Consider the following 14,030-nt stretch of genomic DNA (forward strand, 5'->3'; position numbering starts at 1 on the left):
TCATCGCATTGCAAACCAATATTAGCAATTCTTATATATATTCGCGCATTCCCATCTGAATAGCGTGGAAAAGATTATACCCATCTACACACTTTAAGAACTATGTCAGATGAGCGTCATATTATCGAATATCAGTAGAGGAATAGTGCAATGGGAAAAGACATATAAGGCGGAACTTTCAGTAGTATGCAATCAAATAATCTTATTGTATAATATATATTTAAAAACATTTCGTCACGCCAGCTGCAGTCCGAAACTTTTTGTCTCTGGCTGAGCTTAGATACCAATTGGCACTCATGTAAACTGGTAAGACTGTAAGAGGCACGCGATGGAGCAGATACAAAGAGTATACATCCCCCAGCTGTCATTTGAGTGGGTACTGCTGTTTTTATTGCAGATGTTACTGATCTTTCTGTATTAAAGATTTACTGGCATCACCGATTTAAGGATGTTGGAAACCAACACGCAATATTACAAAACTTACTTTCAACACGCGGTTTGAATGAATGAAAAAGCTGAAACTAGTATTCTTTAGAACAGCATACAAATTCTATGGAATGAAATCATATACAAAAGCTCGTTAAAAACCTATAGCTCAATAATCAAGTGGAATTTGATGCATGTGCGCAAAAATGTGCGCGTTACTACGTACAACCGAAGCACGCAGGAAAATGTGTGTGATGTACTAGTATTCAAAACGTTTGACTCAACTATGTTGGCATAACAGGTGCACATCTCGGTTTCGCATACGCATACCTTCTATCTCCACAAGGATATATTAATTTTGCCAAAGTCAATGCAGCACTGAAAGGTTGCGGTTCTTCCAAAAGAAAACACGTTACACATCTTTAGTTACCAGTGGATGATTTTACATGGCCTTGTTCGGAGTGAAAGACGAGGTCAAATATTCCAATCCAATTCAACTAATAAAATATTTCCCAAGTCCCGAAGCTTAAACTAGGAAAACGAAATGCGCGCGGCAACGCAAATGTAGTTTGAAGAGTGCAATAGAAAGTGGCTAGATGCTGTCGATGGATCTTGGCTTGTATTAGTGAAATAAACTACCATTTATTCTACTAAAATTGAATTTCTGACATTGTAAGAAGATTCAATGTTACTATGTATGCAAAAATAAACCATGTAGTTATGAAATAATTGTTTTTAACAAAAAGGCGCTCCTGAAGTATTCGTACCAAGATGGCGCACAACCTGAACATTGTATGTTTACCAGGTTAGGGTTCAGGATGTGCGTCATCTTGAACCGAATACCTTGAATCCACTTAAAAAAAATTGCTCAACATTATATACTCCACACCCACCTGGGTATCATTATATATGTCCTATACATTATATCTAAACAATAAAAAAAACTTTATGTCCCAAAACAATGTTAAGGCCCGATTCTGCCGGACTATGTTGGCAATTGTACACATCGCACTTGTGACAACCCCTATTTTAAAATTTAAAGCATCATTATTTGATCTTACTGATTTTGCATATTGATGCTCAAGACACTGATGACGATGAAGAACTGTCAATCTGTCTTTTGGTATCCAGTTAGGATAGGCTACCAGCTGCAGCAATACAGCTGTCATTGTTTTAGTCATATTTCTAGAGTTTAAGGAGCTTTTATGTCTGTAAAATTGTTGCTAAGTTCCTAAGTAGAAAATGAAGTCTGTCTGTTTGTATTGAGACTGTTAGTTAATAAATAAGATTGAAATAGCATTAATTGAAGTGAATTTGGATAAGAAGGTTGACATCAGGAAATATCAGAAGATATTTCTAACTGGAAAAAACTCTTATAGACATGACCGGGAACACCATTGAAAATGACCATTTTTCATTAATATATGCCTATAGCAAAAAGCAAATTGAAGTATTTTCATGTATGATATTCATTTTACTTCAAGTTTAGAATATATTATGTGAATTTCATAAAAATATTACCTGTAAACATCTCAAATCGAAGTTAGCAGGTTATATTTGTGTTTGAGGTTAAGCATAGATGCAAGATGATGAATGATTATAATATTGTACACTGGCAGAGATTGTACAGTATTATCAATGCCCTTGTAAAAACAAATCAGATCTTACCCTTAGATCTTGGCCTTTTAGAATCCAAAATAGTCTCATCTTTTTTTTTTGATCTCTTCAAATTCTTACTTTTGATATAAACTGTAAGAAAACAGAACTATATCATCAATATTATCAAAATATGACTCATTTCTACACTGAAAATTTACTAAAAAAATTTAATACACATGTACAGCAAAGGAATTCCTCGGCCCGAACCGTTTGGTTATGGTCATCTTTATTCCAAATCCAGCCTTATAAAATTGACTGGTCAATTATTCCAATACTCAGTCTGAAATGATAACTGAAGAAATGATTTGAATATTTTTTTACTTTGATATTCGCTGTTGCCATGTTTCATGTATCGGTTCTAAAAAATTATTTTTCTGAATTTTGTCCATGATTGACCAAAATATTGTTCACAATTAACTAGTTGATCATAGTGGACTGGTTCCCCATTCCTATTACGAAAATTTCTGAGTGTCATTAAAAGTTATAGGCTAAACATTTTTGCCAAAAACCTCTGATTTGCACAATCCCTTTCTAGTTTCTACCTTCAATTTTCTTCAAAAGTGTTGACTAAATTGTTTCAGGGTCTAGGTCAACGTGTATTAGCTTTATTCATGTAATGATTTTTGTACAAGTGCTACACATGGTGTGGGCCTGAGATTCCCAAAGAGGTCCAGGTGTACCCCCCGGGGGTCCACAGCGTGATAACATAGGGTTCACAGATAAATTGCTAATTATAAATGAGTACATTTCATTAAGTTTTTTCACTTTTCATATGTTGTTGGATAAAATGAAATAAACGAAAGAGCACCTGTTAGATTAGTGCTTGTAGTAGTGTCAAATTGGATCTCAATGCTTGTGAATAACAAGCAGCCACAAGGTTCTCGCTGAAACTTCTGTTAGTCTTTTTACCAATAAAATTTATCAGAGGATTAAAAATTTATTTTAAAAACTTTTTACTAGGGGAACTAGAAAATGAACGAGCAGTAGGGTGACAAAACCGCCACAATCTATGAGAGGTGTCTTAGGGTTCTGAATTAAAAAGAGACATAATAAAATATTTGAATATACCGTTACATATCATGGCTACACAATTAACGTGCTTTCATCATAGAATATTCAAAATTGGAATCGAAATGAATATGCTAACTTAGTACCCGAACCAATCGCAATGAAAAGCTCAAAATCGACAAGCAAGAGCCACAGACATACTTTCTTGGCAGTCCAAAATTTAATATAATAATAATACTGACTACAGTAAAATTAAATAGTTCTATTAGGACAGCAAGTGATATAACTTGTATATCTTCAATAAACATTTGGGAGTCCATATGACTTTGAATATAAACTTGGGGGTCCACAGCGAAAAAAGTTGGGAAGCCCTGGTGTAGTTGTTACATGCAGTGCGAAAATTACAAGTGTTGCAAGAGATGTAGGTGGTACAAATGATATTGAATAGTTTTGGGGGACGAAACTTCATTAACTGACATTGTCTGATAAAAGCACCCAACTCAGCAATACTGTATAATGAATTTATGATTTTAGCATGCGTTTGTAAACATGTGCCACCCCTTTTTAATCAAATGTGTATGTGTGCTTTGCATTTGTTGGGATTCTGCTTGATTTTTGCAGTGTATCAAAATTTCAGAGTGACAACATTGGTTGTGAATTCCCAAAACCACAATATGATCTATTACTTAACTCTTTGAACTCTGACAGCTCTGAGCGAAGTTACTCGCTCACCCTGAAGGTTCGTGGCGCCGTATTGGTAGAACAATAAAATAAGCCTAAATACTATCTATTTGGCACGCTTATAACTTTTTACCAATTATAGCTAGCACGTTGAGTGACATTTCAATCGAAAGGAAATTTTAGCGTGCATTCTGAATGTTTTTTCCATTTCTAAATACATTTTGTCAAAATTAATAAAATTGACTCTAATCGAACAGTGAATTTTCTGCATGTAAGTGAGTTATGGTACCAAATTTTGTTATTTTGGTTTTTATAAGCTTTTTGTTGATATTTAAATTACTATTGTGGCTGCCGTATAACCAATTTTATATTTAAATATCTAATTGTGTATCATTGTGCCGGGTGAACAACTTCGATAAGCGGCCATGACGCACTGATTATGCAGCTACGCAAAAGCCGATCACGTGATTAACGTCATGAAAATGTTGATAAGTACGTTCGAAACGTATTGCGTGACAAAATGCGCAAGATAACTTTCACGACGACGTTCTCATCGGGACATCGGTCGCCGAGTTTCGATATGAAATTAACCCTGTATGGATTGAAGCACCGACGAAACACGCGTTCAGAGATATGAGCCAGCGCAATGCGAAAGAGTGGAAATAACATGCCCAGCAGCAGTGAAAGCCTATAATTCATTCATGGGAGTGACTGATAAAATCGACCAGTTGACACGCCTACAAAAGTGCAAGAGGCATTATAAATGGCCAAGACGTTTAGTCATGAAGTTTTTCATGTAGGCGACGTACAATTCCTACGTCCTAATGAATTTTGCCAAACCTCACAAAATGAGAGGAAAAAGAGTATTCACAATCCACAATTTTCTGGAACAACTATTTGAAGATCTTGCTGGAGAAGGCAAGATGTTGACGAAAAAATGCAAGATTTTGCAACCACAAGAAGATTTAACAGATATTAAAAGACTGCAACTAAACGTACGACACAACATATATAAACCGCGAAACGCCAGTTCTAATAATAGATGCGTCGTATGCAGCAAAAGTTTGTCAAAAAAGCCAATCCAGCTGCTAAAGACAAAGACTTGCCGAAACGATGCAAGTGCAAATACTGTAAAGAGTACCTATGCATAGGTAACGAAACCAACAACCACTGGTATGACTGGCACAACAAAGTGCAATATTGGATTTAGAATGTATCTTTTATCTACATAATATTTTCATGTTCTTCATTGTTCCGAGCACAACAAAGTGCAATATTCAATTTAAAAATTTGAGCAAGCAGTTTTTTATGTAGATACATTTTTCATGATCTTCATTGTTCCGTTATTTGCTAATAAAATATCAATCTTGTTTATATTGCGTATATGTAACCACAACTTAATGGGGCTTGAGCGGGAAGTCACGAGACGTAGCCTCGCTTCAATGAGAACGTCATTTTGACGCAGCGTCGTTGTTACCGTAAATCTACAGAAAATCAAACATATTTGGCCATGAAATTTGAATGGTTCATCGTAAAATCGTTTTGGATACGTCTTTAAAAAGCTATTCAAATTCTTTAGATATATTGTCGCTTGTATATTAGGTTATTTAGGCAGGAAATAGTCAATTTTTGATATTTAATTTTTGTTTTCATCAAATAATTTTACACACTCTTTTTTTGCCAATTATCCTCAGATAATTGGAAAATATAGCAACAATATATAAAGTGTAGAAAGTTCTAATGACCAGCTTTCATACAGTATAAGACTTACTTAAATATCTATTGTGGTTCTTGAGATATGAGGGAATAAAGTTGATGACTAAAATCTTTATAATACTTCGCAGGTAACTTTTGAAACTAAAATTAATTGAAACTGAAAATCAGAGAGAGTACCCAAAACAGCAGAAACTGCTGATGGGTGATTACATGGCCTGAATCACCACAAAATTAATGTTCAAGTTTTAACGAGTGCTGCTTTAAGGTTGGTTTTGGGCATATCAATAAGTTCACTGAAATCAGAAGCATTTCAACCACCTGAGACGTTAAATAACATTTCAGCAATCGTTTTTGTAGTTCACTATTTATTAATCAGGCCCCATATTCAAATTAGGCAAATGTGCAACTTTTAGTTTTATCAGGTTGCATCAACCTACTTGAACTATTTTCTAGAATACCGTAGTTCCCGGCGAATAAGTCGTTTTTCTATACCCAAATTTTTGGCCTGATTTTGGGGGTTCGTCTTATTAGGCGAGTATGCTAATTTTCTTTTTTTTTGGTGTCGCCCCTATTATTCAATTCGGACCATAAAATACCTTCAGCGATAGCATCCCATGACGCGAATATGATATATGTATAATACCGTAATTAAGGTAATGTAAAATATATTTAATTCATTTTTTTGACATAAATTTTACTCGGTGGGATATTATCACTGACTCAAGGTTTTTTCCTAATCCTCAAAATAATGAGTGGTAGCATTGCGATAAAGCAGAATAATTGTTGCAGCAACAGCTCAGATATGTTTTTAAATTGCGAAAATACAAATCAAAACAACATATAATCGTACATGTTTATGTCCACGAATTGCGTAGGTAATTTGGAGCAGTGATACTATTTATATATATTGTCCCAATCGCAGATTAAATTTACCACAATTAAATCAAGGAAGCAACACATTTCGTTTTGTGGAGATTTCCAGGTAATGAATATGTATGTTTCATATATACACTTTATATGTATATTTATTTATAAAAACTAAATATAATCAGGTAGTTTATCTCATATTATTATGTCCGCAAATAGCCGTGTTATTTTAGATGGGTAATGTTCTTATATTGTGGAGCAACCTCGAGTTATGTTGAACACGATTAGTTTGAAATTGAAAGACAGTTTGAATTCCCATAGTTTTTATGGATTGAATATTTTGCTACAAGAAAAAGTCATTATAGGCTATTTTACCCAATGTGCAAACGCGGCGACCTCTCAAAAGTCTTTGCATGGTAATCCGAAATTCCGATGTTGGTGCGATTTTACTACCCGTCTTATTGGCAGGTTATATGTAAAAACCCATTTTTTCAGGCGTAAAAACGAGCCTCGTCTGATTTACCATGTATACTTATTCGCCGGAAAATACGGTTTATATATATAGTTGGATTTTTCTCTTTTACCATTGTATTAATTTTTGTTCTGATTCATCACTGCTTTTTTGTGGTTTCTTGACACCGGAATGCCATTCTTGTCTTTACTTGTTGTGTGTTCTCTACTGACTACTATGAAAATTATTGTTTTTATCTTTAATACACTTTGAACAAAGCCAGGAGTTATTCAGACATTGATAAATACCGTAGATGCTCTTTTTAAACATCAAATCTACATCTACATCACAAGTTTGTAATACTCACAGGTTATTCTAGATCTCTTCACAGTAGATGGTTCATTACATTGGTCCAAGTTACTACCTGAGAAACATCAAATGGCAACAATTCAAAAAGATGGTCTGTAACTGCTATTTTTATCAATTGAGATATTTTTTGAATGTTCACAAAAAGTAATGAAAACTTTCTGTGAGAAATAAACAAACTTTTGTCGGCAAATAAAAGTTGAAGCACGTTGAAAACTCCTAATAAAACTATGGTAATGTAAAATGTTCTGCTATCACAAATAGTTTTCACAAAAATAGTTTTATTAAAATTATACAAATGATATAACACATACAAAATAAAAACAAAATTAACTTTTAAAATAAAAAATAGAACTAAAAAAGTGATAAATTGAAACATATTTAGCAATAAAGATACATCGAGTGTGTTCCCAATGACTTATCACGATTGACCACAGCTGTGAATACATTATTTCTTTAATTTTTCTCCAAAACTAAATTAAACAATATGAATGCTAGAATACAAACATTCTTTTGCGTTCAGTTACTGTTCATGACCAAATGCAGATATGAGGTCAGGGTTAGGGTTATCGTGGTAGTGTGTTTGAACTGCTACCCAAAGTCTGTTTATTTATGATTAGGATGGAAATATTGAACAAAGACTCAGTTCATGATTTTGTGATCCACCTCTTGCCTAATGGAATGACTTGTACAATGCAAAGAATCAGAATAAACTGAAGTGAACTAAAGTATCAAACAAATGAAACACTGCTTCATCATGAACTAATATTCAAATTAAAAGACTCAACCCCTGCTTAATAATGAAAAAAAAACTTAAGCAAATTAAGAGACTAGAGACCTTGTCTTAAAGTTCACTACAGTAGATTACCGGTAATTGACAGTAAAAAATGTCATAAATGAATAAAATCTCATTTTTATTCAGCATAACTTCAAATAATTTCTTTACCCACCAATCTTGGTTTGAGGACTATTCTGTTTTGCACTAGGTTTTGTTTGAATTCCTGAAGATTCTGCATGTCTCTTCAAACTAGCTCGTTTTTTTGTTGAATCTAAATCGACCTGATGAATACAAATTTAATGTATATTAGTTGAGATGTAAGTACTTGCAATTAGAAAATAGAAAACTTCAACAGTCAAAAAACAAGCAATCACAATAGTCAAACGAGAATATCGGTCAGAGACCGAAGACTTATCAATCGAAAGTTAGAGGATTCCCAAAACAGCTCGCTAATTATACGACATAATTCGCCCAAAATCAATAGGCGATAACGAAAAACAATAACAAAAGTTAGAGGATTCCCAAAATAACTCGCTAATTATACGACATAATTCGCCCAAAATCAATAGGCTTCTGGTCCGAGGTATGATGAATGCACATGCAAAATCTGGATCAGATTCAATCTTGCTTTCGTGAGATATGGCGTGCATCTAACAGACAGACATACAGATATCAACATACTTACCGATTAAAATCGCTAAATAAAAACTATAGTACTTTGTTTGCTTTTATAAATAATTGAGTCTGTACTCTAAATTAAAAAATTTTAAATCCGATATTTAGTTAACTCACAAGCTTATATCAAACTTCAACGGAAGGAAACAAGATAAACTATTTCGAAGTATCAGCAGTGAGGTCTACAAGAAATAACATTAGAGTTAATAGTTAAAAATATAAATGAATCCAGATGTCATACCTCAGGACATATCAAGTGGAATCGTCATAAAATATTCTGATTGATAATAATTAATAATTAATTTTTAAAAACCACACAAAATTCAAAACTTACTTGAAAGTTTGGCATCATATCATGTACAGCCTGTAAGACAGTTTTCTGTTCTTTATTCTCAGTGATTTCATGCCAAGCTGCAAACACTAGTTGTTTTCTAAACTCTTCATCACTGTGTCAAAAAATTATTCAATAAAATGTGATAATAATCAAGTAAATGCAATTCATTAGAAAATAATAGTAACCTTCAGTTATCATTTGAAAAACTAAACACTTTTCTCTTTTTTACTTACTTTTCCGTAGATAAATTGAGCTCCTTTAAAGTGTCTCGTAATTGATGCAATTGATGCCAATTATTGAAGCAATGCAACAAATCTTCATTTTTATGAGTTATGATGTGAGTTAACAACATTTTTGTGTTGCTATCCACAGGAAAATCTGATATTTAAATAATATTATAAATTTGAATAAAAATAAAACAAATATGATACATTGGGAATTGAATTTGATGATTGAATATCAAGACAAATTAGGATTTTAAACCTTCACATTCCAGTAATTTTTCCAACTCAGGGAGAAATTTTCCTTTTTCCAAAAAATCGATAAGCTTTGATATTTCTTCTCCATATTCATTTTTCTTGATCTCCTCTTTTACTTTCTTGGCTTGACCTGAAAGCAGCTCAAAATTATCCTAGTTGGAAAAATTAGTTTGTTAGCAAAAACCAGCAATAAGTTGAAATAATTGAGCTCAATACGTTTAAATAAAGAAAAGGTTCTTACAACTTTGATAACCAAACACATTCAAACTCACTCACTCACTAAAATTTTTGCATTAAAATTATACATCTTGTTTGTAGTAGTTGGACAGATTGCTTAATTAAGGTTGTTTGACTTAATTTGATATATTTACTCAGAAATTGAACAAAATACCTAGTCTTGGTTTTGGAATGTAATATAAATATAAACATACAAATTCAATCACAAAGTGCAGCGAAGTCATCGGTGTGCATCATAAACTGCAATGGGGCGGGCCATTGTTTTTAACATTGCAATTCTCAATGTCAAGTGGGAATGTTTATCTATTTCTAACCTTTTGAAATTACTTTTTTTCTCTTCAGAAAATTCACCAACAGCAACTGTTCAGTTGTATCAAAGTATTTATTAAGTATTATATGAAGGCAATGAAGTATAAGCTTGGTTTTATCCTCACTAATTTCCTCCATAATTTTTATTCTAACCCATTTTTATCTTAACTTTAAATAGGAAAGACCGAAATAAAATTTAATTAGTACAAATTTCCTTGGTGTTTTAAATAATATAACTGATCCTCATAGCATTACATAGGTCTGAGCACATGTGGACAAAACTTCTTGTATTTCATGGATGAAAAATGAATGATAAAAAGTTATCTGCTAGCCTTGTGACAGTGGTTCTGTAAATTGTAATAATACCATTCATTTATAAATTAAATCTACAATATTATTATTGCCTAAAAACCAAATAAATTAGACATGTTATAAACTTAAACTGAGCGAAAAACGGCAGATGAATTTTCAAAACGTCAAGTCATGACAACAGATGAAACAATACCCAATACCATAAGCTATGCGAATTCTTATCATTTGTGAAAAACTTTTAAACTTCGAAAGTAGTATGTATAGACATATGCAAACGAAATATTCTCAACTACCAGTGTGCTAAGGTAATTCTGTATTTGGTTAAATATAGGTGTTCAAGATCTTTCACAACATCAGGTCGCAATGAAAATTAAATTTGATGGTAAACTACCGAGAATATCGCCATTTCAGTTTGCAATACACGGGAGTGTAAATTAAATGCTGTTGTACTCTCAATTTCATACCTGTCATTGAAATGAAATTTACTGCAGTCAATATTTTTTATGTTCCCAGAACTCGAAATATATGCAAAGACGTGTATATAAGTATACCCAATATTTGTAGGACGCATATGCTAGCGATTTATTAATTTGAATAATACATTACGAGAAATTTAATAAGTATTAAGTGTTATTTATTTTATAAGAATTTGGACGCCTAATTACAGAATGATCGCCACTACGTACCGCTCGAAGTACAAAGCGCGACATCCCAGCTTACCCGGGATTTTAGTATTTCTGAAATTAATCAGTGCTTTACATCATAATTTAAAAAATTTGTTATAATGTTAAGGCTTGTAGATAAAACTTCGTTTCTCACACAAAGAGGTTTGATTTGCGACTTCTAACCATTGTCATTAGAGGCTAATAAAGAAATCATAAAGTGGACGAATTATTTGAAGCGAGCGAGAAAGGTCCGCGAACAGCGAGATTTTTCTGATGGTTCTGGTATTTAAAATTCTCACTCAAATCATATCTCGTCTGTTTCGTCCAAAAGTGCATATATATTATATAAAGTTTATTTATATTTAGGGTAATGTCAAATTAATTGAACGACCTACGCTACAACTTCAGTATAATGCATAAAGATATAAAACACAAACTACTTGGTAAGAGCCTTCTGAGTAAACTATACCTGACTAATTTATATGCCACAAATGACCTACATTTCTTATACAGTGATCTCACGTTTTGTGTGTGACACAATGAATGAAATTGTGGGACTATACAACGCGGTCGAGAACATCGAATTCCTTTGTTGCAACCCCGGGGAAATCCCTTTGCTTGGGATTCGCGTATCGATATCGAGGGAGTACAAACAAAAAAGAAACAATAAAAAAATACCTGGACGCGGAAACACGCCCACCGTTCGCAAGTACGACATTCAGCTATGCGTGACTCTATTAAATATATTGTGACAGAAGAATGCGTCATATTATTTACGCCATTTACGACCTGTTCGTTACACTGCTTAGTTTAAAATTTTATCGGAAAGTAAATACATCCCGGTGAATTGCAAAGTTATTATGATTGTCAGCGTTATACGCTTCAGTCCTAATAATTTATTCAGTTATATTGAATCAAATGTATTTTGTAACTGTGGCCAACTATGGAACAGTGATAAACTGCCACAAATTTCGCAACGTTATTGGCCGCCCTCCATACTGTAATGTAGAACAGGGGTGCACAACACGAGGCACGCACGTCCAATGTGGCACGCCATAACCTCGAACGGTTTGATAAAAATTGTAGCTATAATAAATTCTGATAGCTAACTCGCTTTTTATCAAAATGAACCAAATCACCATGTTTATTCACTCAATTGTGTTGGGACCTTCGTGAAAACACAAATGAATTTGTTCAAAGACCCCCAAGTGCGGATGCTTATTTTTTCAGATAGTTCAAATAGAAAAACGGTATTGACCTGTGATTGCAACTTGCATTTGACGTACTTATCGGGATATCTCCCTCTTTCTGAGGTCAATATGACGCACAGTATTTGTGTTACTAAATGTCCGTTTATCGTAACGTTGCACGGGCAGCACGACCGAACTAAATGATTTCAAGTAGCAGATGATTAAATACGCCTAATCTCAAAAGAAGTATATGGATTGAGTGTCAAATATTAACTACACTAAAAGTGACATAACAAACACAAATCTGTAATGCGAGCGCGATACGTATTCAGATTTATTCAACCTTCCCTGAAGAGCTTGGTAAGTAATCATACGAGGGTCGAGGAAATGAATTGAGCAACGACTTCGCTTCATTGCATTTAGCACATGCTGTTAGATTTCATTGGTTAAAAGGTGTTGAATTCCACAGTAACGATCAACCGTCAACCTATGCTGTGCGTACTTTCTACAATACTGCGTATTTTATTGTTGTGATTGTTAGGAGGAAATTCGCTCAAAGAAAGGTCACGCGCATTCAGACATTAGCGAGATCGACACCAGCGAAGTTACGTATACAACCACAAAAATGTCAAGACTATGCGGAGTCATAGTGTATTATTTTGCGTTAATAAATAACTATGTGAAACTTAAAAGCGGTTCGTGTCAATACAATCACGAAAGCAGAGGTGTCGAATTGCATTTCACTGAAGTTCTTTGAAAAAAACTTTTGAACATAGATGTTTATCGTCTCTTAGGGTAGGTGTGTCGAATTGCATTTCACTGAAGTTCTTTGAAAAAAACTTTTGAACATAGATGTTAATCGTCTCTCAGGGTAGGTACATTGACCGTAAACAGGGTGAGTGTTCACAGTCAATCAAGTTTGACGACTGAAAACTATTTTGAAAGGACAACTTCTGAATGTTCAGAAAACACAGTTTCTTATATTATCGATAAAACAAGCACATCGACGCACCATCTCGTCATAAACAATTCGGCCATGCGTCTGAAGAAAACATGAATAAATTGCTTGGAAACGCAAATATTATGAATGACAAATTATCTGGTATTGTGAAGGAGTAGTGAAAAAATGTGAAACTCGTTCTGTGCTTAAAAAATCTCCACCACGTCCTGCTGTAGGTTTACCAAGAGCATCACTATTTAATGAATCTGTAGCAATTGATTTGCATCAATTAGAATCTAACCTTTGGTACATGCACATGGTCGATGAAATCACCGGATTTAGCAATGCTCTTATTGTGAAGTCTAAATCTTCATCCATAAGTGCCAATGCTCTTATTGTGAAGTCTAAATCTTCATCCATAAGTGCAAACAAGTTTATGCATCATTGAATAAGTATTTTTGGGTCTCCACGAAAGGTGTTTACTGATAAGGGAAGAGAATTCAATAATCATGAGTTTTTGGACATAACCAAGTTTGACAAATATGCTTCACAAGATTAGGAATGATGTGCGTACTGATTGGGGAATCTCCATTGCATGGGCTGTAAGTGCAAAAAATTCCTCGATAAATAATAATGAATTCAATCCGGCTCAACTTGTTTTTGGTCAGAACATCAATCTTCCATCAGTTTTAGTGGATGAACTACCTGCATTGTAAGGAAAGACTGGAAGCTTGGAAGTTGGTCAACATATATCAGCTCTTCGTGCTGCAAGACGAGCATTTATTGCCTGCGAGTCTTCTGATAGACTTCAGAGAACACTTCGAAAACAAACCAGACAATCGTCTTTTAATTTCACAACAGGAGATCGAGTTTATTACAAAAGACCAGATAGTCATAAACGGCGTGGACCAGGAAAAGTTATTGGACAAGACGGTGT

The 14,030-nt window shown here is 33.9% G+C and overlaps 1 protein-coding gene across 2 annotated transcripts in view; it reads right to left on the bottom strand.

Annotated features, from left to right (window-relative positions):
- Positions 1-10,269, bottom strand: part of LOC120333869 (E3 ubiquitin-protein ligase rnf213-alpha-like) — a 50,761-nt gene extending 40,492 nt beyond the window's left edge. For both annotated transcript variants that reach the window (XM_078111628.1, XM_078111627.1), the window contains exons 1-7: positions 9,992-10,269; positions 9,445-9,570; positions 9,195-9,339; positions 8,962-9,073; positions 8,125-8,233; positions 7,176-7,232; positions 2,095-2,175 (exon numbers count right to left, since the gene is read on the bottom strand). In XM_078111628.1, coding sequence (XP_077967754.1) covers positions 2,095-2,175; positions 7,176-7,232; positions 8,125-8,233; positions 8,962-9,073; positions 9,195-9,339; positions 9,445-9,570; positions 9,992-10,124 — 763 coding nt within the window. In that variant the 5' untranslated portion in view covers positions 10,125-10,269. The remainder of the gene's footprint in view (positions 1-2,094; positions 2,176-7,175; positions 7,233-8,124; positions 8,234-8,961; positions 9,074-9,194; positions 9,340-9,444; positions 9,571-9,991) is intronic.
- Positions 10,270-14,030: the final 3,761 nt, after the last annotated feature.

This window comes from Styela clava, chromosome 4 (genome assembly GCF_964204865.1).
Source record: "Styela clava chromosome 4, kaStyClav1.hap1.2, whole genome shotgun sequence".
In the NCBI taxonomy this organism is placed as follows: domain Eukaryota; kingdom Metazoa; phylum Chordata; class Ascidiacea; order Stolidobranchia; family Styelidae; genus Styela; species Styela clava.